This window comes from Rhipicephalus microplus, chromosome 5 (assembly GCF_043290135.1).
Source record: "Rhipicephalus microplus isolate Deutch F79 chromosome 5, USDA_Rmic, whole genome shotgun sequence".
NCBI classification, from domain to species: Eukaryota; Metazoa; Arthropoda; class Arachnida; order Ixodida; family Ixodidae; genus Rhipicephalus; species Rhipicephalus microplus.
This window is the reverse complement of record NC_134704.1, coordinates 60,130,568-60,154,577: the sequence shown is the minus strand read 5'-3', so window position 1 is coordinate 60,154,577 and position 24,010 is coordinate 60,130,568. Positions and strand designations below refer to the sequence as shown.

Here is a 24,010-nt window from a genome sequence, read left to right as displayed (position 1 = left end):
GACCTAAATTTTCGGGGCCCTCCATTACGGCGTCTTTCATAACCATACGGTGGTTTTGAGATACGTTATAAAACCCCAATAATAATAAGTATTACCTTTGAGTGAGTATGCTCAACTGCATTTTTACTCACCGCGTGAGCGAGTCAAGAAGCAGTGCAACACAAACTTCTTATTTGGGTCACGCTGTAAGTGAATCGTTCAACAAGAAAACAAACCACAAGAAAAACGAAGTAATAAATACGTTTTCACGTCGCGTTTGAGTACTGACATCTCTTCACTTTGTGTGAACTTTATATTTAATCGTGTACTTTTTTTTTTTAAAGGGAGTGGTACGTTTGCCACAGAGAGTGGACAAAGTGCGGAGGTTCGTTTCTGCGCAGAAAAGGACTCCGATTTCAAAACAAATGGACAAAAAAAAAGAGAATGTAGTGGACGTCAGCGGCACGGATAAGGAAAAGATAACCCGTCAATAAGAGCCCCGAACATGCGCGCGCGGTTCATCGTCCGAACCTTATATATAGGGTGAAGTACATTTTGGGCGTTCGAAAGGACCATTCGTTCGCGACAAGCCGATATCCTCCCTTCAACGCGGTCAGCCGCAGCCGGTTGGTTACGGCACTTCCTCGTTACAAGAACGTAGACATCAGACATATGGACTTTCGTTAAACACAGTCACGAGATTCTCGTACGGTTCTCCATCGCGTCAGAGAAAGTGCACTGCACATATAAGCGACCGTAACCGGGAAACTATACAGGGAAGGAAAGAAAGAAGCCAAAATGCGCGAGCGGTCTCTAAGTGAACTTCAAAGGCGGGCCCCGCGAGCGTCCCCAGCAACGACTTCTTCAAGTTGCTGTTACACAGCACGCCGACGGTCGTTTGACGCTCATACAACGCGCACTGACGAGGGAAAAAAAAAAAAAAACTGGGCGAAGCCGAAGAAAAAAAAAAAAAACTAAGCCGAGGGTTCACAGAAAGGTCAGCTTCGACCTCTGCTTTTTTGAGGTCCCGGAGACGAGGAAAGGACGAAAGGTGGACCTGACAGGGCACGAACGAGGTCTGTGGGCCGTCAATCATAAACCACGCGCATGCGTACTTCCTATATTTAGCGCTCACTGTGCACGTGCACACGCGAGCTCCCCCGAGTGGACAACCGTCGTTGGTCGGTGTGGTTCTTTTAGGGCTGCTGACCGACCAAATAGATATGCGTGCGCGTTAACGTTGGAAAACGCCGTTCTCGCCCAGGCACGCAAGTGTGCAGCTGCGTTCGCCGACATAATGTATAGCTCCTCGGTCACTCAGTCAAAGGAACACGTAGAACACGACCATGAAAAAAAAACGCAATAAAGAAAACAAAAGAAATAAGAGAAGCGAAGAAAGGACGCTTCAACACTCCTTCCACGAGTAAGTTTTTTTTTTTTTTTTGCAACACCAAACGGTCTGTCAGAAAGCACGCTAGCCAGCCGAGCTCAAGCATTGACGTTCCTGGCCACCTTTTATATTTCTTCCACGCAAAGAAAAAAAAAAAACGAATAACATCGAGCGTATATATGCGCCGTATACGATGTGGCTTCGCATAGCGCTCGGCGTTTATGGATGGAAGCGTGAGTTCAAGAGGAGACGTACGCGCGTGCCCGTCGAAAAAGACGCGAGGCTATACGAAATCATACACGCGTGCGCGCGCTTTTCTTTCCACGAGCTTTGCGCACGGCTCAAAAGTATTACACGAGCGCGAAGAGGAAATTACGGTAAGAAAGAGAAGGATGGGAAGAAAAAAAGAAAATAAAAAAAAATGGCGCGTATCGCCTGCCTTGAGGCCACTTTGGTTGACTGACTTCGCTTCTCGAGGTCTACCTCAGGTATATGCATATATGTCTATTCTTGTTACCACGGGGTAATACTAAGGCTGAGTGCCTCCTTGAAGATGGATGAATGCAGGGGCAATAGGCAGAAATTTTTTTTTTCGAGGGGACACTTCCTTGATCTGAAGTGCGCGCCGGGCAAGCAGATGTGGTCAAGCGTCATTTTGGGCACTGTATACTGCGTAGAAAAAAAATCGGGGGGGGGGGGGGGGTGAGAGAGAAAGAGGGGGGGAACGAACCCATGATACCTCCAGACTACTCTACATGAATGGATGGATGCATCGATGCTATGAGCGTCCCGTTTCAACGCCTCCATGCAATATGTACACCGGGGGTTCCACCACGCGGTGGGAAATAGCAGCACATGAACTTCCCCCATAGCGTGACGGAGAAGTATCGCGACAAGCAAAGAAGTTTCAAAGTACTCCGCTGTTGCGATGTGTGCTAAACATAAGAGCACCGTATTATCCTATCCATTTGCCTAATCTCTCTCCTTCTTCATCTACCTCTCATATTTCCACCATCTTCTGCCTCTCGCTCCGTGCCAGTCTTCGCTATAAATCGTGCGCATTCGATAGTCCCCGTTCGCCGGACCGTTTCGATGCATCGCCGATTCTTTCTTTTCGGCGGATCACTGAAATCTAATCACACGCCTTCGCTTGCGACCCGTAAAGCATTCCTTTAACCGCTTCATACCGGGTTCGCAGTGAAGCTCGAAGACGCGGTATAGTCGTAGAGGTAGACGGGCAGTCAGTCTGTCATTCGCCGAAAGGCGCCAGCTGTCGAAGCCGACGGACAAGGAGAAACAAGAAATAATAAAAGAGAATAGAAAAACATGTGAGCCGCGGCAGAGGCGTGTCTCTGTCCTACATAGGCCTCTTTCCTTCAGCCTGTCGGCGCCAGTGTTCAGTGAACGTTGAAGTGAAGAACTAAAGGGAAAAAGGAAGATAGAAAAAGCAACGAAAAATCCACGTCAGAGGTGCCACGAATCGTACGATGAAGACAAGCCTGTACCGCGTGGAAACTGTTTTCGTTCTCACCGTCTTCGCGGTACGTATCGTAATAAAAATGGCATATTCCTATGTTTTTTTGTTTTTTCATTTCTTTGTTATATTGTTTACTCTGCCAATATTTATAATTTATTAATTGACACGCGCTGCGGGAGTTGAGCCGTTCGGAAAGATAATCGCGCCCACTTCATGGACTTCAGAAACGGCCTAGTGGTGTACGTTGTTTATTGGTTTGCTCATTTGCTCGTTTGTGGTGATACCGTTGTTAATTTTAAACCTTGTATGTCTAAGACCGATGTATGTCTAAGGCCTTGCATGTCTAAGGCTAAGACCTGTACGAAATATACGAAGGACCTAAATATTATGAAGTTGATGGCTTCGCATACAGTTAACAAATCAACGCTTAACGGCAAACTACTTTTCGGTAATTTTCAGATCTATGTTTGCTTTATATTTCTCTAATGAATCGATGTTCCTAAGCACAACCTAGAGACTTCGGCCATGGACTCAGCAGTGCGAGACAAACCACGGAAAGTGGTCAAGGCGAGTTCACCCGCGTTATTGGACCGCACTTAATAGGTTTAGTCAACACACCAAACGAAACCAGGCGTACGCCTATAGTTGTACAGTGAATAATGACGCGCGTTCTCAACGAAGCTATGTGGCTGCCAGCGCGTTCCCCCATTAACGCAGTTCAAGGGAAACCGGCACTCTTCGACGTAAACCTGATCTATACAACGCGGACGCGATACTCACGTGTTCTATACAGCGTACGCGATTAGGAGGCTCGGTTAATTTGTCCTGCCCGTGGGTTATAGGCTGCAAGAACATTATGTGCGAGCTTAACAATGGGCTTCGTTATAAGCTTGGGGCCACCGGCTCATTTTCGTAGGTGGAGGCGGCTGCTGATATGACAATGCATAGCGGGAAAGTTAATTGAATAAGTAATAATACGTGCCGCGACATTCATCAGAGCAAATTTTTGTCATAATATACCGACTGACACAAAAGCATCTTTTTTTTTTATTCGTTAAGAAATGCGGAACGTTCAGGCACTAAAAGGTCTCTATGCAGATGATTGCTTTGATCCTCAGTTATGATTCAAAATAGTCAATCTATTCCAATTTATACTGACGCAAGTTTATCCAATCCAATCTATTCCAATTTATACTGACGCAAAAGCAAACGAAAGATCGCCCCGCTTTATAAAAATATGTTTAAGTCAGACATAACAAAACACTAGTGTGCGATGAAGAGGAATGACACCTCGTTTTTCTTTTTCAGACACAATATTGATAAGAAATAACAGAGAATACGTTAGTTCTACTTAAACACCAATAAGGAGGCAAGGTTAAACGACACGGATCAAAAGAATGAGAAAAGGAAGCGGTACCGAACGGAAGCGTGGACAACATAAGGAGGTCATCGGAATCGCGTGAGAATTACGCCTAAAATGTCGGCATAAACTATTTCTCGCATGGAATTGTTTCCAAGTAACAGGTTCACGAAAAAAAAGTAAATCATCAAGATTCAACCTCCGTTTCTTGCTTCCAATCCACCTCGTCTGCAAGACCCGAGTCTCATTCGGATGAGGAGAGAGAAAAAAAATGAAATTTCGGCGTAATTTACCAGTTGCGTGTCCTGCAGCCTGCATGCATGCCAGCAGAAAAAAAAAAGAAAACTGCTGGGTTAAGCGACGCAAATTACGCTTCGCAACTTACCTCGAAAGATTGCGGAGATATATAAGCGAGTACCTTATTGCGTGCGAGTGGAGCACAAGGAGTGGGTCAAACGGATTGGCTACGAGCGCGCTGAACATCGGCAGCCGGGACGCGTCCTCTTCTGATCGTCGCGTGAGCGAAGAAGGACGTATTACTCTTCTTCATCCCCCTCCTTAGTACATCTCACAAAGACGAAATTACTATAGCTCTCGCTTCCTTCGTTCCATCACGGCGGCTCTCGCTGCGTCGTGCCCACTCACCCAATTTCACACGACATACATACACACTGACGCTGCTGCCTATATAACGTGGACTGACGCTGTGTTGAGAGAAAATCACGGCCTCCACCGCATTTTCGCGGACACGCACAGAACAGCGCAGACAATTACAGGTGTGGCGTCGCCACATACCTCGCATGACTTGCACGGCGCCCGTAGAAGCATGGGTTATACAACGTATATAGCCCAACTTTCTCTTTCTGTATCCGGGACAATCGGTAACAGGCGATCCGAACTGTCACGTGATAATTGTGAGCCTTTGTACGATCGGGATAGGGTCTCGCACCCAGCCGAGATTGCGTCATTCGGTGTTGTCGGTCGCTGTTATCACAGCATGACTGTATGTATCTTTGTTTACCCCGCAAAGCGCGGCCTATTTCGCTCTGTTTGTTGCCTGCCGGTCAGAGACTCCGCCAGCCCCGCCGCGGTGGTCTAGTGGCTAAGGTACTCGGCTGCTGACCCGCAGGGCGCGGGTTCGAATCCCGGCTGCGGCGGCTGCATTTCCGATGGAGGCTGAAATGTTGTAGGCCCGTGTTGGGTGCACGTTAAAGAACCCCAGGTGGTCTAAATTCCCGGAGCCCTCCACTACGGCGTCTCTCATAATCATATAGTGGTTTTGGGACGTTAAACCCCACATATCAATCAGAGACTCCGCCAAAACCATATGCGACATTTTCTGTATAGCGTCAGCGCAAGTTTAAGCTATTTCTATGCCCAAATAAGTATCAAGCGGTAAATGTACAGCTCTATAGCTACGCCTTGTTGCGTAGCCACCTCCGAAATCCCGCCGCTGACCTCCACTGTTGCGAAACGGCGGACCGATCCCGCCGAAGCCACCACTGTTGCGAAAGACGGCGACGCCAACACGGCCACGGAGGCGCCACTGCTTTCGACCCCGCCGGGAAGGTCACCAGCCGTTTGGTAGCGTATGTTTCTCAGCTCGCGACTGCTTCTGCGCAGAGCTGAGGAGACGAGCGGACGAGACGACGGTGAGTTAAACAAGGTTTATGTACAGCATATATACAGAGGCGTTACAATTTCGGCACTGGGGCCGGCAGAGACTCGAAGAGCCGAGCTCCTCTCTCTAACACATAGGTCAGCCTTTCGCCTAAAACCGCTGACTCACACACATGTCGGCCCTCCGACATGGGGACTCCTCTCTCTAGGACCGCCGATCGCGACACGCCGCAGGGCCTCTTTTATTTACACCGGGCCCAACTAAAATGTCCAATCAGAAGCGCCGCTGGTCTTCAGAGCAGGCTCCTCCAATGGGGTTCGCCGCGCGATGCGTCAGGCCACCAGACATGAGGACGCCGGCTCGCTGTCACGTGCGACGCTGACTCAGTGCACGTGGGCCACAGATGCGCCGCGCGTGTTCACGCCGTGGAGTTGTTCGCGCCCGGCGGCTGCGGGCTGGCCTTGACCCAGATTGCCTGTTTCAGAGGCACGGACGTTTGACGAGGACTCGCTGGCATAACAGCACCCCCGCCGCCAGACAATGCACCGGAAAGACGAGCTGCTTCCACGGGGCTCGGATGTCAGGTGCGCTCGTTCGCCAGGTCCCTCCAGGTTCGCCTCCAGGGCCATGGGGAGAATACAGCTCCAGACTGTTCCGGGAACACATCCCATCATTGACGACGGATCCCCGCTCCACTGGCTTGTCGCCACAACTTGCTGGCCAACTTCGCTCGTCTCTTCTGACCATTTTCGGTTTCAGCACTTGTCGATGGTTCTGCAACTTGCTAAGAACGGTTCGACAACAGACAACACACGACACAAGCAAGTGCCCTCGGTCACCCGACAGAACACCAGACAAAGTATAGTACAACATATACCTATCTACGTGTTTATCGGAATTTTGTTCCCTCTACATCAAGAGGCACATGTGGGACAAAAGACTCTTAAAATGACAACTCAATTTTTTTTTCCCACGTACAACAACGTAACGAATTAGAATACCACATAAAGTTGGCCCCTTGAGATCACTCTGAACGAGAGCGCTCAGCCCAGGTCGTGATGAGGTCAAAATTTTGCCCCGAATCGCCAGCCAGAAACCGAAAGGTTGAGAAGTTACTAGCTGGAACGCACTGCTCAATGCACCTGCATTAGCGTTTACCTTTCCCTTTTTTTTTTTTTTTTAGCGAACGTCAAAGTTGCGCTGTGGAGCAACATGCTCCACCTCAGTAACCGGCCACTTTTAGGCGACGATACCTATGCGGCACCAAGAGCGGCTCACACTTGCGACGTTGCACAGGGGAACAACGATACGGCGTGCTATTGATTGACTCCTCACCGCTTAGCTCGATATCGTGTTCGATCACCCTCATGTTTCCGGGGCGGTCCGAAAACACGTCTTCAAACTCGGAACCAATCTTTCTCAGGTCCTCTTTCTCAGGTCCTCCATCACTTAAGCTAGGCTCTAGGTTTATCTGCTCCCAAATTACTTTCGATCTCCCTTCGATCACCTCACTAGAACTCAAACTTTCTGCTTCCTCTTCCTCTGAAGCATTCAACAACAGATTTACGATCGCTTGATGTTGAACGTATGGTTTCATCAAGTTGTAAATTTTGTCCGGCCGCCTTCCTAATTTCACTTCATAATTTGTATCGCAAGGCTTCGATAATACTTTGGCGGGCCCTTCCCAATCAACCTCAAGCTTGTTCCTTTTGGGTGGCTGCAGCCGCATTACCTGATTATCAACTTCAAAAGCGCGCTTCTTCCCCGATTTCTCGTAGTGCTCCTTCGACAGCACTTTTGCCGCGTTTTTCTGGCTTTCCACGAGCGCTTCAATCGAGAAATCCTCACGTTGCTCTCCAATGAGCGTCTCTCGATCAACTCTCGGCAGCTCGCTCCAACTTTCCGCTACAGGCGAGAGCGTTGCAACCCTCTCGCTCTGACTCAATGGCGCCACGTCGTCTCCCCTTTCTCCGGAAACCGCGCCGGTCGTGTCGACGACGGGCCGCTCGCGTGACTGCTCCCATGACTCATGCGGAAACTTTCCTTTCTGGGGTTCCGTCGACCCGCCGACAAGGTCACTTGAGAGTTCACCGCATGGAACCAGATCAAGCTGCCACGATAGCTTCCGCGCTTGCGATCGCGTGAGAGCCATGCACGCTAAGTTGGGGAAGAACGATTTGCCCTGCTCTTTGAGAAGCTGCTCCGAGTTGTTGGAGAAAAGATAAGGAAAACGATCGTTCAGCGCGGCAGACACAGCTGCTTCGGTGCAAAGCTTACCGAACGGGCCTTCAATGACAACGGTGGCGATTGGTAAGCGAACACTCTGCTCCTCGGCGACCTGCCTGATCCACGCGCATTCTCCTGTGAAGTCATCCGGAGACACCAATGAAGGATGGACAACGTCCATGGTTGCCGCTGAGTCTCTAAGTGCTCGGCACGTTTTCTTATTCACCCTAATTTCTTGGAGATACGGCTCCAACAACCGAATGTTTTTCTCTGATTCTCGGATCGTTGCGAAGGCAAACTTTTCCTGACAGTTTCTCGCGATGTGCCCTTCCTTTTTACAGTTGTAGCAGATTAGCGGCTTCCGTTTGTTTTCCGATTCAAATGCCTGTGTGGTAGAAACCTCACTCGATTTCTCCGCTTCTGCTTGCCCTTCCCCTACACTGTCCTTAGTAAGAGATGGGTCCTTTTTGAAACTACGGTGCGGAACGGGTTTCCGTTGATCAGGTTTCCTTGAAAAGCCCTCTTTTCTCTCATCTTTTTCAACGCGCACTGCCCTGCTGTGCAACTTTCGGCGAGTATAATACTCCTCAGCTAACTCTGCTGCCTTGTTTAGCTGTACTTCACTAAGTCTGTCCTGCAGCCAAAGCCTGACATTATCCTCGATGCAGCGGTAGAATTGCTCCAATGCAACGCATTCCACCACTTTATCGCGGTCGTCATAAACACCTTCGCCCTTGAGCCATTCAATTAAATCGGCTTTAAGACGAAACGCGAAGTCAACGTGTGACTCATTCCCCTTTTCAGCATACCGGAACCTTTGCCTGAAAGCCTCGGGTGACAACTTATAACGTCTCAAGAGCACTTCCTTAACCTCGTCATAGCTCTCAAACGCTTCCCTAGACAAGCAAGTTATCGCGTCGGACACTTCGCCGGGAAGAAGAGCTAGCAGGTTCCGCGCCCAAAGACACCGCTCCAAAGCGTTTCGCTCACAGACGTGTTCAAACTTGACGAGATACTTCGCCATGTCCTCGCCTACAACGAACGGTGGCAGTTGGTCCCGAATTCTAAAACCGCTGACCTGAATCGTCGGAGAAGCTACGCTAGGCGCCTGCGAACACTGTAGGATTGCCAATTCTAGTCGTTTCATCTCAAGGCGCTCCTGTCTCTCGGCCTCCTCGCGACGTTCGCGCCTTTCAGCTTCTTCACGTTCGCGAGCTTCGCGCCTTTCAGCCTCTTCGCGAGCTTCGCGCCTTTCAGCTTGTTCACGTTCGCGAGCTTCGCGCCTTTCAGCTTCTTCGCGAGCTTCGCGCCTTTCAGCTTCTTCACGAGCTTCTCGCCTTTCAGCCTCCTCACGTTCGCGAGCTTCTACTTCTCGCCTTTCAGCCTCCTCACGGCGTGCTTTAATATCCACCCAGGCCTCATCGACTTCCTCAGCCGACACTCCCTCATCCTTCATGATATCAAGGATCGCTTGCTTTCGTTTCGCACGGCCCAAAGTAATGCCGAGTTCCTCACAAATTTCGATGAGTTCCTTCACTTTAAGGTTCTCCATCGTTCACACTAGCCTCTTGCTGTTTGCCCCTGTTAAGAATCTACTTGCCGTACCCACTATAAGCCTACTAGCAAGACGCGCAAGCAATTTTTCACCCTCCCGTGTTTACCACCTCCGCATTAACTTTGGTTTCAAAGCACTTCAACTTGGCTTGAAACGATCAAAGCTCACTTCAATGCTTCACACAGCCCTTTCTCTAAACTACTACAACCTGAGCTAGAGTAGTCTGGTGAACTGAGGGGAAAACATCAGGCACTCACCGCATCGATGTCGCTGACGCCGGCCGATCCCACCGCTGCCACCACTGTTGCGTAGCCACCTCCGAAATCCCGCCGCTGACCTCCACTGTTGCGAAACGGCGGACCGATCCCGCCGAAGCCACCACTGTTGCGAAAGACGGCGACGCCAACACGGCCACGGAGGCGCCACTGCTTTCGACCCCGCCGGGAAGGTCACCAGCCGTTTGGTAGCGTATGTTTCTCAGCTCGCGACTGCTTCTGCGCAGAGCTGAGGAGACGAGCGGACGAGACGACGGTGAGTTAAACAAGGTTTATGTACAGCATATATACAGAGGCGTTACAATTTCGGCACTGGGGCCGGCAGAGACTCGAAGAGCCGAGCTCCTCTCTCTAACACATAGGTCAGCCTTTCGCCTAAAACCGCTGACTCACACACATGTCGGCCCTCCGACATGGGGACTCCTCTCTCTAGGACCGCCGATCGCGACACGCCGCAGGGCCTCTTTTATTTACACCGGGCCCAACTAAAATGTCCAATCAGAAGCGCCGCTGGTCTTCAGAGCAGGCTCCTCCAATGGGGTTCGCCGCGCGATGCGTCAGGCCACCAGACATGAGGACGCCGGCTCGCTGTCACGTGCGACGCTGACTCAGTGCACGTGGGCCACAGATGCGCCGCGCGTGTTCACGCCGTGGAGTTGTTCGCGCCCGGCGGCTGCGGGCTGGCCTTGACCCAGATTGCCTGTTTCAGAGGCACGGACGTTTGACGAGGACTCGCTGGCATAACAGCCTATAGAGTCCCAAGTCTTCATCTCTCCAGTTGCCAAGTATACTTCTATTTGCACGCCCTCTGTGATTTTAAAAACTCGTCGTCAGTTTCGTGCATATAGTTTCTTGACAAAGTGCATCATTTCCAGTTTAGAAACCTGTCACCGAGAAGCACTTATATATTTTTTATGGAACTGTAAACCTTCTGCGGCAAGAACCGTGGTCCCAAGGCGAGGTGCAGGCCCTGCTCGCTCGCGCTGAATCAGCAGTGTAAAGACCTGAGCAACCGCTATGAAAAGAAGAAAAAAGACACTCACTGTCTGTTTTATTTCATTCTGCGTTTTCTAGTCCTTTTCTTTTTTTTTTTAACGGCGAGTTCAGTATCCTGCAGCATGGTCACGATCAGAAGCTGGATCATTATAGCTCGGCAGATTGGCCGCTTCTTGCACCACGCGTCAGTTAGTCATCTGGGATGTCACAATGGCGTCATTGAAAGCGTCGAATGCATGCCATACATAGAGGACGTTGCCGAGTGATTCTCCTGTGGCAAGGAGCACTACGTTGCAGCGGCACCTTTCAAAAGAAGGCCGCGGAATGTTGATTCAGAGGAGGACGAGCGCATGCATGAGTGCTATGCCGGGCATTGTTCCAGTTCGTAAAGGAAAACCTCTCAAGTACCACGCACGTAGAGAGAGGACTGGGTTGGGGGAGTGAGGCGGTACAAGCTCTAACTCGTTTGTCACATTGTGCCCAGTTTGATTTGAGCCTTCGCGCTGTACCAATGTACATGCCCTGACGCAATTGTTTCCTGCATAACACTTCTTGTATGCGCATTCTAGTCTGCCTTGCGTTCGCAAGGTCAGAATTGCCGGTTTCGAAACGTAGCCGGATTTAGAGAGAGCGAGAGAGAGAGAGAGAGAGAGAGAGAGAGAGAGAGAGAGAGAGAGATGACACCAGGAGGGCACAACACGTCACAGGCGAGATAAGTATGAAATGCCGAAGAGGGTATTTCCCCGCAGCCCTACTATAGAGAAGAGACACTCACAATCAGCCAACAAGCGAGTCGTTCTTCCGAGTCGACGCATCCATCTCCCTTGTCTCTTCTCGAAGCACGCGAAGCGAGCGGCGCTGGCAGGAATAATCCTGCCATTGTTCCTCGGGTACAATCAGAAAACACCGCCGCACAACACCCTGTTATTCCGTTTTCTTCTTCGCCTTCCATATCGGTCATTTCGAACTGACTCCTCTCAACCAGTAACCGCGCACCCGTGCAGCAGCAACTCAGTTCTGCAGTCGTCATCCTGACGAGTCAACCCCGCACGCGGCTTCGCGTGAAGAGCTTGCCGACGAACGCGGATGGCTTTCCCTGCGGGCCCCTCTTTCTTCCACGGAAAATACGCAGACAAGACGCCGACGACCCCTCAGGTGGCGTGTGGCACGCTTCTTCTTTCCAGGACTGACCGACCCTTCCCGTGGCTTCGCTTTCACTCGCAACGCTCCCAGTCAGTTTCACTGGCCGGGAAACACACACAGACCGATCGCTCGGCCAGTCAGTCAGTCGCCAGCGTTTCGGGGTGGCGGGCACCAGCGGCGCTGCCCTCGTCATTCCCGGCATGCCGAGAAGGAAGGACAGACGGACGGATGGACGGGCGTCCCTGCGCGCTTTCTGTGTATAGTGCGCGTGTCGGCGGTGTGTGTCTGTTGTATAATAATTCCTGGGTTGCCCTCCTGCCCATCATTCCTCCTCCCCACCCTGAAGATCGCTCATCCGGAATGCGCACGCGCTTCTTTTTACCCGCTGGACCAGAACTCACAGAATGCTGCCGCGTCTGTGGCGGCTCCATTGCTCCGCTGACTCTGAGCGCGTAATGCAGTGTTTATTATACGGTGCGCACAGGGCGGAGAGGCCGGACTCACCGTGATTCTTTGATTTCGGCGCGTTTTTTTTTTTTTTTGCTTCTCTTAGTCTCTATTTGCATGTTACACAGTGCCACGTTAACTTGTTTTTATCGTTTTTTTTTCTGCTGGACGCATTCACGGCGCGATCGTTTCCCTGTCCAGGAGAAGCGAATGTTATGCTCAGGCGCGCCGAGCAAGACTGATTGTGAATTCTGGAGGAGGAGGAGGAGGACGAGAAAGGGAAGAAATGAAAGGCAGGGAGGTCAACCAGACGCACGTACGGTTTGCTGCCCTGCACTGGGGGAAAGGGTGAGGGGATTAAAGGAGAAGAGAGAGAGAAGTGAAGGGCAACGTGTGTAGATGTGACCTTGTCCATTGCACGCTTATAAGCGGTTGCGTAGTCCGGTCGTCTTTATAAAACTTAGCGATGCCCGCGTCTCCTTGCTGGCCAGCGACGCATAGAGCCATGAGCCAAGGATCTTCTCTTCGGAAAAAGGTCTACTGTCTAGTGTCTCTAACGTTTCGCGTAGCAATTCGGGAATGCGCACTCTGGCAGGGACGCCACATGATATTCACTCGTTAGAGAAACTCACGCAAAAAAAAAGAAATAAAGGAAGAAACAGCGCGAGAGAACTCGTCGTAGCCGTCGCACAAAATGACGTGCACGTAGTGGGGACACGATAACGAATTGAACTATATACAACAACGTCAATGTACAAGTGGCGTAGAATTTCGTATCAGCCAGGTTTCTCCTCGTAAGCACTGCCTAGCTCAGCGGTTAAGACAAATTACTCTCTCAATGCCAATATTGCAACCAACACGGACGCCATAGGAACAAAAACAAACAAACAAAAAAATCTAGCGTTCCTGCTATGGCAGCATCCACTCGCCGTCGCAGTGGGTGAAAACGGCGTGGCGGGAGAAAGGTCGACGGTCCACAACACGCGCAAGTGGACAGATGGTCGGTCCATGACGGAACGGTCGCGCGGCGCCCCGCAATTATGTATACGTGACCGAAGATGGAACGGGCGCAGCTGGAAGGCGTAGAGATGCTGCTAAGGATGTCCGTCTTCGCGCACGCGAAGCAAAGATGGAACGCAAGTTGCCACGGGAAAGGCATACTCATCGGGGCAAGAGAGGTGTGTCATGCGGAATTTACAGGTATAGCCATTACGTATGGCACTGGCCCCGGTGGGTCGGTCGGTTGTCAGTTCTATCGGTCAGTGGTCTCTCGTATAGTGCGATCTCGGGTCACCCCGTCACGGCAAGATGCCATCAAAAGAAAGCGAACTGGTTCGTTCGTTGCTCATGTATGATTTGTGCCCACACTGTTATTTCTTTGAATAGTGTCATAGCTTGAATGCGCTATCCTAGCTGTCCTAGCTTGAATGCTATCGTAGCTTGAATGCAGTGTCCTAGTTTGAATGCAGGTGTGTCGGCAACGTAGTGCGAAAAGCCTAAAGCCTTTTTCTGCGTTTATTTTTATTTCAAAAGCAGTCTTCGAGCACAGTTACTGGACTTACACGGCAGGCACGCAGCAACCCTAAATGTCGAGAGACGTATGTCCAAACTAGAGAAAGCTCTCGCGACGTAACGCCGAGTAAAGTTTTGAGAAACACGTTTACAGAACTTCGCACACGCAATAAAAGGATTTGAAAACGCGAAAACTTCAGAAGAAGGACCTTCTTTACTCGCATTTGCCTCTTGTAGTCGCATTTGCCTTCTGTATTCGCATTTGCCTCTTGTCGAAGTTTACTTCTATGAAGCTTTGAAGTTCTCAGTATTAGGCGACGGTGAGTCTTGTCAAAGGCACTGAACAGCGGAAGTCTTCGTCCTTCTCGCGCACTGCGCCCTGTAATGTTTGCAATACAATGATTGACAGAACGCCTGTTTCGAAGCGCAGCTTAAATAGCCGAGATTTCACGCAATCAAAAACAATTACAACCACTAATATAGACGAGCCGTGCGACCGACCTTCGAAGCGATTAAATTTTATCGGCGCGTCCGTAGCCATGAAGCCGGGCGTCAAGTGCTGCTACTCGAAAACCGGTGGTTCTTGTATCTGTCCTGCGCCTTGGTACATAGTTCGACCTCATCTGACAACGCGCGGAAGCGTTTCGCCGGCGACAATGACTCCCGCGGAGCCTTGTCCGGCTATATAGCACGCCAAAAAAATACGAAGTAACAAGTGTTTGGCAGGAATTCAAGGTCTGTGCACTCCGGCACTTTAGACGGAACGTTATTTGCGGCCACGGGTCCTTGTCTCTGCTCGCCTCTTCAGGGCTTTGTCAATTACGCTTGCGCGGCCTCGAAATAGACAGAAATTCGAGAGTCGCAACAAGTGGAGATGAAAGAAAGTAAAAAAAAATAAGCCACTTTGGTCGTCAGCGGTGACAGGCAAATCGAATTGTCGCGACAGTATAGAAGTATACCGTGGACATGCAATGCAACTCGTGCGTCCCGGTGAAGATTGCAAAAGCCAGGACGAGGAAGGAAAATAGGAGGAAAATAACGGCAGGGAGGTTAATCAGTCTATAGGCAGACGGTTTGCTACCCTGTGCATGGGAGGGGGATGGGAAGATGAAAGATAGAGAGCAGAAAGGGAAAAGAGATAAACATAGCACATGAAGCACCGCACGCTAAAAGTCAGGACGAAATTATAAAACAAATTTGATGCCGAAGCACTGAAGAGGCACTTCATCCGTGCTTTACCACGGTCATTAAACTCGTTTTTAACCTTGACTCTGAACTGAAAAAAGCCTTTCTCGTGGTGTCTGTAGGAGGCTATGCGAACAGACACCTCGCTGTGCTCTCACTGAAATCTCGTACATGGGGCATTACCGCTAAACTGGACAGGTTTAACTGCGCAGGTGCCTGAGTACGCGACTTTTCATATGCATGTGCCTCAGTATCACACGGCACAGACAGTACACGTGAAAAAAAAAAAAGAGAGGTTTGGCTCAGAAACTCGGAACACCTGGGTACAAACAACGAACAATCCATTCATTGAAGGACACATAGATAAAGAAAAAAGGAACAATATCCCGACAGATTAGACAAACCGGTATTGACGAATCGATTCAGGGTCACACCGAGAAATACCGAAGTAGAGACGGGAGAAATATGCACTTCTCCAGGACATGGTACACGCCGCCCTGCTCGGTGCAGCAAACTTTTAGCCACGCTGGGCTGACATGGTGTGTAGGCGTACGCATTAAGAGTTTCATTCAACGCACGCGCTGTGCAACCTACGCGTTGTCCATCGAAGTACGCCGCTCTGTACAACAGGTAAAGCGACTTACTTAAAAAGGACGCGGAAAGCCACGGAAAGAACCAGAGCATGGGCTCTGATGCCAGTTCGATAAGCGCGATCTTCTTTCGAATGTAAACCGCGAGTACACAACACTACCCCAGTGGCGATCGAAATGTTTCTCGTCTTGGCTGACTCGCCGCCAGTGCGAGAGTATACGTAGCCGGCTTCCGGCGATAAGGAGGGCTTATGCTTGATCCAGAAACCGCACGGAGCCACTCTAGAGATCTATATACTCGACAAGCGGCGGTACGTGACAGCGGTTTTAAGCGTGCAAACGAGCTGGCAGCGTTGCGACTCTATTTCTTGCGTGTTGGCTCGGGGACTGTATACGAAAGCGCACGGATTGCTTCTCCTGTGCCTGTGTGGATCGACGTGTTGAAAAAGAAAAAAAAAAGCCTCCCCTTTCTTGGCTAAATACACGTCTGGGTTGTTAGGTAAAGAAACTATTGATTTCGCTAAGAGGCTATATGAGGTAGATGGAATGATAAGATCATCACCTCACGACGGACGATCGGAGAGTTAAGAAACGATCACCTTGGTCTCTTTGCCGAAACTGAAACAGCTTTAGTGTTTTCCGCATTTTTTTCCCTTTATTCTTCTTCTCTCTGTCTCTTGTTTACCCACATTAGAGCAACGTAGCAAACTGGAAACTAGCATCTGGTTAATTCCTCTTTCTTTCCCTTGCTTCTTACTCCCTTCCACCCTTCTATTATGTCTCTCTCTTTCCCTGGTTTCCTTCAAACCCAGGACGTACCTCTGTCCTCTAAGCGCATGCCCAACAGGCTCGTCTCAAAACAACCGAAGCACTTCGAACTGCTCGCGATAACGGTGCAACGACCACGACGAAATGACCAAAACTCACTCTGCATTCCGGAGTGGAGGCACGTCGTAAAATCTGGGAACGACTGCTTTTTGGTCCCTTCACGACTCCGCGGAGGGCTCCCTCGACGACAAACGATGCTGGCGCCGGGGACATCCTAGCTCGTATGCAGTGGAGACTGTACACCGAGCCGGGAAGGTATGTGAAGCACACGTGCCCATTGTTCGGGCCATAACTATCGCTATCACCTGCGGCCGCGGTCTCGAAGGGGACGAGGATGGTCGCGACGATGTCAACAACAGAGCAGAGTGCCCCTCTGCGTCGCGAAGAGTACGTGTTTACACTGCGTCTCGACAATTGCGTGCAGTGCAAACAGGGCTCGCGTAAGACGATCGCGATTAAGAGGGGAGGCGTCTCGCCCATTTTCGATCCATTGATATTTCGTTGATGCTTTTCATCGAGTCGGCATCACGCAGAAGGCGATCGGACAAACCCAGACGCCTTTCAATTTGTCAAATGTCGCGGTTTGGTGACGCGAGTCGCACCATTCGCGGCATGACGCAAAATCTGAAAAAAAAAACAACTGTATATTGAAACTCCCATCTATAGTAATCAGGCTCGGACAGAAACTGACAAGTGCGTTCGTGCGTGGTACAACTTTCGCCGTTGCTTAATTAGCAACAGCAGCAAGAGTGATCGTGGGCGTACGTGAAGTTTCTAGCATACTTAGGATAATGCACCAGTTTACATTATCGACTTAGGAGTACAGCATTGCTCTAAACAAATACACACCTGTTTACCCATTCCTTTCGCGACAAAAAAAAAGTAACCGCAATGGAGAGGGAGAGAAAGAGCATGACAGATGAATTCCAGATAGTTTCCTCGATTACGAATGTGCTTGTTGGATAACTTTAATTGCATTCGAAACAAAGCCGGCGAAAACCGTTCCCGAAGTACTACATACATTGGATTTGAAAGCGATAACCGATTTGCCCGGGATGCGTGTACTGTGAAGCCACGCAGCCTCAGTAGTGCTGCACAGTTTTGTGTAAATATAAACAGTATTTCAAACGACCAGTCAATAGGAGATATCATACAGGCGCAGCGCGTCACTGCAAATCAGCTACTCTTTCGTAAGACCGCCGTCGCGTATAGGAGATAAGCGCCCACGTATGCATACGTCTTTCAACGCATGACGTCACATGCCGGCAAGGAAACCGGCTCGATTGCAGAGCTGGACAAGCAAGATAACGAGTAACACTGTACACCGGAGTAATAATTATTTTCTGTCTCTTTTTTTGCCCCCCCCCCCCCCCTCTCAGAAGAATGCGGATCTGTCAGAATTTTGTCACACTCTTGAGGCGCCGCCACTCGTCGTACGTTGCACCTTACCACTATGTAGGCGAAACACTGAAACGTCGCCGCAGCGATTATCAGCGCACTCGTTGTGCCGAAAGGAATGCTACGTTCGCACCCGAGTTTGTAATCACGCCCGTAATCGAAGCGCGTGCTACGCGCTGTCAGGAAAGGAGTTATCGCAGCCAGAAGCAATGCACGTCGAAATGTTCCGTTTCCCGGAAATCGCGGGCACAATTTTGTCGCTGTTTGCGAGAATTACGTGGCTGCTCTCTTTTTCGACAGATATGTAGCTCTCAACTGTTTTATCAGACAATATCATCGGGCTCAGACAAGGCAGAATTTTTCAAACTTCTGTGACTCTCTTAATTTGTTAATGTCGATAACTTTTCTTTTTACTTGTCGACCCTGTCTCGTTTTCATTACGCCAAGAAATACGATGTCTGACTATTCCCGTCGCAACGTTGAGTCACGACTCAACAATCAGAACAACGAAAACGGAGTGAATCACCTGTAGCTGCTGCAGTGAACAAACTGTACTCTTTCTGTTTTTGATCAATCATGTAGACTTTTAGAAAGAAAGAAAGAAAGAAAGAAAGAAAGAAAGAAAGAAAGAAAGAAAGAAAGAAAGAAAGAGAGAAAGAAAGAAAGAAAGAAAAAAAGAAAGAAGCGCTGTGGATACGGGGCTCAGAGGCGTACAACCTACGCAATGTAGAACCTGCAGAAAAGGTTTGCATGGTGCTTCCGCACAATAAAGCGGAATGTTTCTCTGCTCCATCGGTGTTGCTTTAAAAAAAGCAGAACTTCGTATCACCGTATAGACAGAGCGAAAATTCTGCGCGGAAGCCAAGGTTATTCCGCGTGTAAGTCAGCTGCCAAGTACTGATTTGAAGGGGAGTTTCGAAACGGCAGTGAAACACGGAGCGGCCGGATGTTCGTTGCGCTCAGTGGTAAATTGAATGTGTTGCTTCAGAGTGAATTCTTCGGGCAGGCGATGGCTGAGTTCATTCACAGCAACTCATAACACATGCTCTCTCTTAACACGTGAATGTGCACCGGCCGCACAGAGCTTGACTATAAAGAACAGAACAGAAGGTTTTATTGTGCTAAATGAAGAAGAATACATGTGCATGATATACAGAAAGAGGTCCCATAGTCAGAGACTGCAAGGGGACCGCTTGTACAATGTAGAATTGAGAATGATTGTGATGTACATAGCAGGGAGACAGAGCTACAGTAAAATGCGATTGAAACAAATAAAGTAAGAATATACCCTTGTAATCTCACAGAAACAATTTAAAAGCAAGAATAACGCGCTAACTTCAATGACAAGTGATTACAGAACGCAACTCACAATGAACAGGAATCAATTAAGAAACAGCAAAACAGGCTAGTTAGTTGACATGATATGATTTTTTAACTTCGATTTAATTACCTTCAGGGAACGGCATACTTTAATGTCGGAAGGTAAACTATTCTAAAAAGAAAGTCCGGAAAAATGAATGGTTTGTTTGCCGTAATTGGTGCGAACTTTTGGCAGTAGAAAGTTATTGTTAAGGGCAAACCTTGTGACATTGTTATTTGAGAGAATGGTAGTAAAGAGCGGAAGTTGGTTATTTATAGTTCTATACATGTAAATACCAAGGTTATATTTAACTAGCTCAGATACAGTTATTATATTGTTTTTGTGAAGTAGTGACTTAGCGTTAGAGAGATATGGGCTTGACGTGAGAATTCTTATCGCTTGGTTTTGAATTGTCTGAACTGAAGTAAGATGAGTGGTGTATGTGTTACCCCATGAAGTAATACAGTAAGAAATGTGCGAATGAACAAAAGAAAAATACAGCGACATAAGTATTGATGGATTGAAATAAAGACGAGATTTAATCAGTAGTCGAACGCCATACGTCATTCTTTTCCTAATATAGGCAACATGACGGTGGTATTTCAAGTTACTGTCGAGTTCAACGAAAAGAAATGTTAACTGCCCCGCGACTGTTATCAAAATTGTAAAGTTAGCTTTCCTGCTATGCAGTTTGAACAACTAATGGCGGCTCGTCATTTAGTGCAAATAGCCTGTTCGAGCGCGGTTTGCTTTCGCAATGGCGCGGAACATGTCGAGTCGCCTCTCTCGATACAATACACGCATTGCAGACGAGCCCCAGCACTTACAGCTAGGGCAACGTCTCCGCTTGAAGCACGACAGGTGCCGCCATCACTTGTTGAAGTATGCAGTGCGGAGAAGCGCACTTGCGCGTTATGAAAAAGGGTCCAAGATACAGGAATCTTAGCGACCTTCCAGCGATTTCCTCTTAGTGAAATAGTTCTCTTTCTGCTCCTCTACATTCGTATACATTCGCGCCCTGTGCTATACGTCGTCAGCCAGGACCAACTCATCCGAGCTATATACCACCCATCTCAAATTTCTTTTACAGTTCTTCAAGCGTCTTTCCAGCTCAGTCAGGTTAATGAATACGCCCTTGCAAAGAACAATACTACATCAACCCTGACCGAGGCCCAGCTTAACGGTAACGCGCCGTGATCCACCACTGTCTGTTTAAACAGCTCGAGATGCGGAAATAGGCGACCGTGCGCCACGCCATGGGAGTTCACACGTGAACAGCAGTTGGCGTCGGCGCTGGTGGTGGGGGCGGGGTGGTATAGGGAGGGCAACACACCACCGCACGCTCCCGGCGCCACTCCTTCATTAGAAAACCATTATTCGGGCACGTGAAACGCTGCGCCACCCTGCAAGCGTCGCCTCATCGCCTCCTTGTTTTGCGTACTTTGTACACACCAGCCCAAGCATATAAATATATCAGAAATACCACTCCTCCGTCGTACTGCCTCCCACTCCTCTCGACAACCACACCCCCGTACGTAGCGCACTCGTAATTTCTGCTACGTGTATAATGTACGTATTTACAGTACAAACAAACCAAGTGTACCCACGTGTGTGTGTGTGTGTGGGGGGGGGGGGGTATAGCGAATGCGTTTTTCCTGGTTTTCGGGAAGTACAGCGCGCGACTGAGACTATACGTATCTGCAACAGGTCGCGCTCGACTCTTAGATGACACGCTCGCCCAATCGCGACGATCTTCCAAGCGAACTATAATGGCACTGAGTGCGCCACACGGCACCGTACGTGGGCCTACACCTTGTCGCATCTTCGCTTCGGCTCCTCCGTGGCCGGGCTAATGTGTTTCGAGATCATCCGAGACGCCTCAGAACTTATTCTGAAAATGCACTGCAGCAAAAAAACAAAAACAAAATGACGTTCAAAAGAGCGACGGATCTTGCAGAGTCCGTGCGGTAGTCGGCAGACGCTAGTTTGCGATAGATTCTCGTCGAAACACTATGTTTATTGTACGCTATAATTACCATATAATTTTATTCCAATAGGCTTATTCAAAATAAGCTTTATTACAGCGAAAGCTGTTATGAGATCACAACTCGGACCTCACGTAGCGCCGTAGTTCTCTACCGCCGCCACCACCAGTGTCCGTAACCAAATCACGCGAATTTAGGAAAGAAGTTAGTACCAATGACACGGTGGGGCTCGAACCCGAGCCCGCTTGGTGCGAGCCTAAAAATCTACCACTGAGCCACGCCGCTTTTTTTCCCCTTTATTGCCTTGCATATCAAGACCGTTCACATTACACATATTTGCATATTGGTCAAAATACTGAGCCACGTCACTGCTTGGGACTCATTGGCAAACTTACCTTAGGCAGGCTTGATTACGGGAAAACACTCACGTTATTACGACTTATAAAGCGTTTTAAAAACAGCGAAAGAATAAGCAGTCGTCGCACAATGCGAATAGCGTAATGTGTGGGTCGTCCCATGCTCCAACCTATTACGAAAGCTTGTTTTCCTTCAGCTATTAACAGTGGGGCATACCCACTTGAGGCATAATTCCTCATCGTGGTCAGCTACTGCATGAACAATTGGCACGAAATTCATCGCAATCGTTTAGCGGATCCCACGCTTAATCGAAGAAGAATGACGAAGAATAGCATAGCTAATGGCGGTCTACTACCCTGAAATTTTTATAACTAATGCCGTAGTGGGCATCAAGCAAGTGTGCTTGCAGCGGTTACCCAATGAGTGTTTATAAAAGGCTCCGAGTGTTAATAAAAGGCACAGTCACAACTCTCGCTCTGACTGAGCTGCGTATTCTGCACAGGCCTGGCGCATTCTTTAACATGAGTACACGCGAGCGGCTCAATTCGTGGCGCCATCTCACGGCAATACTCGGCACAACGTTCTGCCGGGGGGAACGAGTATGATACAGTTTTGTCTGAGGCAACCGACAAAATTCAACTGTAAGATGTCGGTAGCTAATGTAACTGAACACATACACACGCGCGCGCACATTAGTGTTTCTAACCCAATGTGATTCGACGAAGTGTAAAGAGATGTCGCCACCAGCGTCGTCAGTATCCCCGTGGTGCGGCGTTCACACGAAAACACGGATTGATGATAATGCACTCAGCGGATGATCCCGACGTATGCAGCTCAGTGTCGCCGAATTACATCACACACTGTTGTGACTTGGACTACCTACTCGCCGCACAGTACGTCGCCACTGAGCTCTTCAACGTGCGATCTGAATCGTGATACCTTTTACAGACCAGCCAGCTGCCCATTACTATACGCTCTATACGCTCCAGTGTAACGTTGCGCACAACAGGCACCGCAGTTGCGCCAAGCTCTCCGAGCAAGAATATTGAAAAAAAAAAGTTTTTTTTTTCCTCCCAGACTTCCGCGAAGTCGACACAGCGCCCCACCGTTTCTTCCAAGGTAATATTTCACCCGCTCCGTCCGACACGAAAGAGAAAACGCGCACGTCGCGCGATTCTGGGTCTCACGGTTATTAAGTCCAGCGACGTGGAAAGCAAGAACGGGTTGTCTGCATGCGCTGTAGGCGATGCCAAGTTTAGAGAAAGAACGACTAATGTATGAGCTGCGCGGATTATGCAACAGTGCGAGTTATACGCGAAGGTCTGGTTGATTCAAGCAGGCGCGCAGTCAGGTTGGCTTGATGTGTACCGCGCTGAACGTAAGCTGGAAAATATATTAAGAAGCAATGACGAACTGTAAGCCATTACTGGTACATCGAAGATGGACGAAAGCCTTAACCGTTTGCGATTCGTGAAGACAAGCAAAGAAAGAAAGAAAGAAAGAAAGAAAGAAAGAAAGAAAGAAAGAAAGAAAGAAAGAAAGAAAGAAAGAAAGAAAGGAATAAACGATGTAACAGTTTGCATTACTCATGCAAGCTGCTACATTACAGTGCAGATAAATAAATCAGTGGTATAGACGACGTAAAAGAGACACAAGCACCATCAAATAAGTTCTATGCCACTTTTATTTAGTGTTGCGTATTGTTGCGCAACATTGTTATATTAGGACGGAAAATAGGAGGAAAAGAACGGCAGGGAGGTTAACCAGCCTATAGGCAGCCGGTTTGCTGCCCTGCATTACATATGCAATATTCCTTCAGTATTCCTTTTTTTTAATTTATTCATGCTTTGTCAGGCAGCACAGGGTGCTGGCTTTTAGTCATCAGTAGCTCACTCGTTACTCCTATAGTGCTATATTTCACATAATCTTCCCTAATACCAGTGAAGGTTAAACGAGATGTGCGTGGAAGCGCGCTTTTTGTGTTTTATATGTATTTCTCATCTGTAAAAAATCAACTGTAAGCTGCATCCCCGAGACATGGAATAAGTAGTTAGAAGGAAAAGAAGAAGGCGCTCAGTAGTAATATATTTGACGGCGCTACATTATTATCGTATGTCTTTGACCTCCAGTGATGACTACGCAACCGCCAGGCAGACAAGTCACGGCGAAAACATGCACGCAATTAATCTCAGCTCAGCATTCCGAGCACGCGACGGAAATTGGCGTTGGGAGAGGAGGCAATCGGACAGTTCGTCACCAGTGAGCTGGACAAGCACAGATTTGCAATGTGCAGAGAAGGAGAGAGAGGAAGAGAGAGAGAGAAAGA

At 48.9% G+C, this 24,010-nt stretch overlaps 1 protein-coding gene across 6 annotated transcripts in view; it reads right to left on the bottom strand.

Annotated features, from left to right (window-relative positions):
• LOC119174491 (uncharacterized) overlaps positions 1-24,010 on the bottom strand; it is a 791,579-nt gene that overhangs the window by 60,948 nt on the left and 706,621 nt on the right. The window contains exon 1 of one of the 6 annotated variants that reach the window (XM_075895555.1): positions 16,684-16,861. The exons of the other annotated variants lie outside the window; for them this stretch is intronic. Within the exon in view, the coding sequence (XP_075751670.1) occupies positions 16,684-16,797 (114 nt within the window). The 5' untranslated portion in view covers positions 16,798-16,861. Of the gene's footprint in view, positions 1-16,683; positions 16,862-24,010 lie in introns of those variants that run through there. 6 annotated transcript variants of the gene reach the window in all.